We start from the raw sequence: 5,031 nt of genomic DNA on the forward strand, positions 1-5,031 counted from the left end.
GTATGTTCTGTTTATTACAATGTTCATGAAGCAACAAGTGCATGGCATGCAACACACTCCTATATTGTTGCTTTTGAGATTTCCACTGCTATATAAATATGAATGCAACAAAGTTGGAGAAGTTGGAAATCATACTAAAACAGCTTAGTGAAACCCCATTGCAATAACTTCGTTTTTAACTGAATTGTTTGCTTGACCGGCTTAGTAAAACCCCCATCAGTACATAACATTAAAGGCACTAACAACGTGCATGACTACATAAGTACAAACTTTAATATCAACTTCTAAGCTGTTAACATGACCAATATCATTTGTCTTCTCATCATGGGGCTGTTCAACTGGTGACATTCGGTTGCTTCCAATTAAAGAGGTAGGGATCATCCTCGCTGCGCAACGTCCAGCTTTGTTAGCACCCATCCACCTTGGCTGCCGTACCTACTGTAAATAGTTAAAAAATGTTATGTACACTGGACTTATATAAGTTATTAACACGCAACATAGGCAGAACAGGAAAAATTTACAACACTTACGACGAATAGTGTAACAAAAACAACTGAACAACCTCATTTGCCTATACATGCATGAACACCAGTGTTTGTTTCATGACTAGTCCAAATACTTACTATGGCAATAGAGAACAATATTCCAAGTTCTTAATAGTGGCAATTTATATATGACAAAAGTTGTAGGAGATATATGACCTTTACCTATGATGCAGCTCCACCGCTAGTTGACTCCACATTTCGAGTAGGACATGTTCTACGGTTGTGCCCCTCTTGGCGACACAACCCACATCTTGACTTGGGTCCATTCTCGATCCATAGGGAGGTCGGCAACTCCCTATCATTCTCGTCCATCTCATTGCGGATTCGTGTGGACTTTGGCCGACGTTTGTTCCGGATCAGGTGCGGATTGGGCATCACTACTCTAGTTTCTTCCGGATCCGGCCATGCTAATCTGTCTTTCAACGGTTGGAATACCGGTTCATAGCTATGGAACCTATGACTCATGCTATAGCAAGGATCAATAAACTGCTGCGCATCGTGCTTATACTTAGCACAAATTGCTATTACGTGTGAACACGGCATCTTGTATGCTTCCCATTTTCCACATGTGCATGTCATACCCCGAAGATCAACCCTGTGCGTGTGTTGTCCGCCCCCATTACTTAGAGGATTACCCTGTGTGTCAACCTGATATAACTGTGCTTGTGTGCACATCCGTGTCACCATATGGTCCTTTGCCTTCGCTTGGTTTTTTTCGAACCTGTCCATGGCATACTTGCACCATTCTTGACCCGCTTCCAATTGCTTTAGAGCGAGATTACGACGAGCGTCAAAGTAGGAGTTCACTTTGAAGAAGGTGTACCTCACCATTGCCGTGATTGGCAAGCTGCGTGCACCTTTCAGTACTCCATTAAAACACTCCGATAGGTTGGTTGTCATTGCTCCGTATCGACGCCCTCCGTCGTGTGCAAGTGTCCACTTTTCTTTGTTTTCATTTTCCAAGTACCTGTGTGCAGCCGGTTTGACATTGCGAATTAAATCCAGTGTGGCCTGAAACTTTCTAACTTGATTTGCGCTTGCGGCCCTCCATACCATGTTCTTCAACTCCGGAATTTTCCATTTTGTGTTCACATTGCTAACTACATGGCGGAGGCAATACCGGTGATGGGCCTGGGGAGGCTGCAACCAAGTCATCCTTGTGTCATCAAAGCAAGCTTTTATACCCGAATGTCGGTCAGAGATGATGCAAAGATTTGTCCGGTCCGTAACATATCGTTTCAGGCATGCCAAGAACCATCCCCATGTCTCCTTGCTCTCACTCTCAACAACGGCAAACGCCAGTGGATAAACCTCGTTGTTAGCATCCGTTGCCATTGCTATCAACAACTTCCCCTTGTACTTGCCATAGAGATGCGTTGCATCGATGCTTATCACCGGCCTACAATACTTGAACCCTTCTATACACGGACCAAAAGCCCAAAAGGCACAGTTAAATGTGCAAGTTCCCAGCACACTACGGTGGTCGCACTTCAACTGTGTCACTGTGGTTGGATCTGCATCTTTTAACGCTGCCAAGAACCGAGGCAATTCTGCGTATGACTCATCGAAACCACCGTAGATGGCTGCAACGGCTTTCTGTTTTGCATCCCAAACCTTATAGTGAGACGCCCAATGGCCATGCTTCGCATGAAGAACACTACGCAGGGTTGCTACTGTTCTTGAAATGTCTTCCCATACGTATGACTCAAGTGTGATGGCAATGAACTTCGAATCCATCATCCTTCCATCATATTCCACTTGGAGTGTCGAGCAAGTGTGGGGACCCTTACATGTTGTGATCATCCACAGCTTGTGCCTTTTGCTGTAGATAGCTCGAATTGACCACAGACATGCATCGTGTACACACGTTACAACCAGTCTCTCGGGGTCTGACTTCATGTACTTAAATTTTTTATTCAACCCAACGGAGAACATGGTTAGCGCGTGCTGAACCGCAGCTTTATTCTTGAATAGCATCCCCTTGCTCGGTTCGTCCCCCGGTTGCCAACTCAGCAGACCTGTTTCCAGGGAAGGTGATGGGTCATTAATGTCATCCCATGTGTTTGACGTGAACCATTCGGGGTTAGGGATCGGATTATTTTCCGGTTGTAGTTCATCTAACAATTCTGGATTCTCTACCGGTCCATCGTTATCATTGAACTCCTCATACACATCTCGAGTCTCATCCATTTCGGTTGCCTCGTCCAAGTAGGTTTGGATATCTTCATTTCAGTGAGTATATCCTTCATCCTCATGGGTATGGATAGACCCTAACACTTCGGCGTCTTCAGTATTGTCCATAGCAACCCCATTCCATGGTTGACAGTTGTGGGGCAAAGATGTCTCGGGTGTAACTGACGGGTGCACAACGGTTACAGGAATTGATTCTTGCTCTCCAACTCTACTGCCATATTGCGAACCCCTGTCGACATTGAACCCAACAGTGTGGACAGTTACATACAAGTCAGAACCTATGAATTGCCCTGCCCGCTTTATCACTCCCCACATTATATTTGCATCATTGTCGCATTGTAACGGAATTGAATTGTAGAACACTTGGGTACCTACTAGTTGCTGCGGAGCCCGAAATACAATGGAGATGTCGTGGGTATCCTTGTCTAACCCCATAGTTGACATTATCTTCCGTTTAAGTTTTCTCGTGGGTATCCCACGTTTCACTTCAATAAGCGTTTGCTTTTGGTTCGGACCTCGGTATGATAGCCCGTGCAAGTCATTAATATATGCCTCCCCGTCGTAGTAAACATAGAAGTAATGTGGACTCATAACGGACCTAAACCACAAATAGTAATAATTGTATCATGCTGCGTAATATTGTGAAAGCATAGGCTAACTATACATGCCCTATGTACCTAAGCAAATTGTGCTGAACATGCTAAAAATTACTATTGAATAATTATATCGTCTACTCCATCAGAGTTCATTTCGATAACGAAAATGTTTGCACAATGTGGTCGGGTTTCATGCTGGCTATTGTTCAACAAATGAGAACTCAAAAGCATTGCAAATAAGCAAGATAATTCATACCATGCAATATGGACCACATTATTATGGTCATATACCTCCCATTGAAGACCCACAACATTCAACTAATTTATGTTCTCAAAAATTGTACCACATTATTATGTTCAAATACCCCCTATTGAAGACCCACAACATTCATATTATTTGTGTTCTCAAAAATTGTCAAGAACAGTATTATGTTCAGATGTCCCCATTCAAAAAATTGTCAAGAACAACATTGAAAAAATTCGTGTTGGTCTAAGGGAGATAATTCATAAGCATTGAAATAATTCCTAGCATGCAAAAGCATTGCAAATATCAGTTATATAATTCCTAGCATGCAACATGTACCACATTATTATGTTCAGATACTTAGCATTGAAGACCCAACAACATTGAAATAATTTCTGTTATCAAATTTTGTACTACATAAGTTTGTTCAGATACCCCAATTCAACACCCACAACAGCAATAAAAAAATTTGTGTTGCTGTAAAGTGTTATATGAATTACTGACCTATCAACTGAGATGTTGACAGAACAATTTCTTGAAGTGCACTGGCAATGAATTAGCGTGCTTTGTGTAGATAGTTAATTGATGTAAGATGACACCTCTCACTAGTTGTGACATAATGGTTGCAAGCGCAGACCGGTCCACCTCCAGACTTCAGAACGACAGTATCAACTATAATTGGTAAGTGGTCCCAGAAAGTTGGGCGGGTGGGGGTGTGTTATGGTTGGACAATACTCGGCATTCCTGATATCGAGTTACATATAACTCGATTATACTGAGGACGAGTATTATGGAAACCGTGTACGTCATGAATATAACTCGTTTCTGCAAAAATCGAGTTACATGTAACTCGATTCTTCAGAAACCGAGTATTATTAAAACCTACAACTACCAGCAGAACGCACAGTGATTCTGAAATGGAGTTAAATAAAACTCGTTCCTGAGGAGACCGAGTATTATTTACTTCACCAAACTGGTCGTTAGGACAGTTGTTTATACTCGCCATTTAGAGAGGCGAGTTGCATGTTGTACTCGAAACTTGTACATTCGAGTACAACAGTTATTCCACTTTATATAAGATGACAGGTTCCTCTCCTGGTGGATTGGAACCTTGGCAGAGGAAAACATTCAGACAGGGAGAGAAGCCTCCTTCGCTTCTAGAGGTAACATGCCCACCTTCTTTGTACTTCTCATTAAATAATTTACTACTGTACAAACCAAATGCTGATGATGCAACTGTTTGTCAGATCTTTTAACAAGAAACGTCAACGTTGCTGCAGTCCACTGGCACCTATTGGTAGAGCAACATGGTACATTTTTATCTAATACCTCAGTTTCGAAACTTCGTAAGTTCTAACCCCAGCACAACAGATATGGTTTTAACATACAGTGTTGTTGTACGAACTCTTTTAGGGTGGCAGATACTATGTTGTTTTCGTTGGTCGTGCTCCTG

The 5,031-nt window shown here is 42.4% G+C and overlaps 1 protein-coding gene across 1 annotated transcript; it reads right to left on the bottom strand.

Annotated features, from left to right (window-relative positions):
- Positions 1 to 707: 707 nt before the first annotated feature.
- Positions 708 to 2,735, bottom strand: LOC126722196 (uncharacterized). Its single transcript, XM_050425342.1, has one exon. The coding sequence runs from the start codon at positions 2,733 to 2,735 to the stop codon at positions 708 to 710; it is 2,028 nt and encodes a 675-aa protein (XP_050281299.1).
- Between the last annotated feature and the right edge of the window lie 2,296 nt (positions 2,736 to 5,031).

This window comes from Quercus robur, chromosome 4, assembly GCF_932294415.1.
Source record: "Quercus robur chromosome 4, dhQueRobu3.1, whole genome shotgun sequence".
Lineage (NCBI taxonomy): Eukaryota > Viridiplantae > Streptophyta > Magnoliopsida > Fagales > Fagaceae > Quercus > Quercus robur.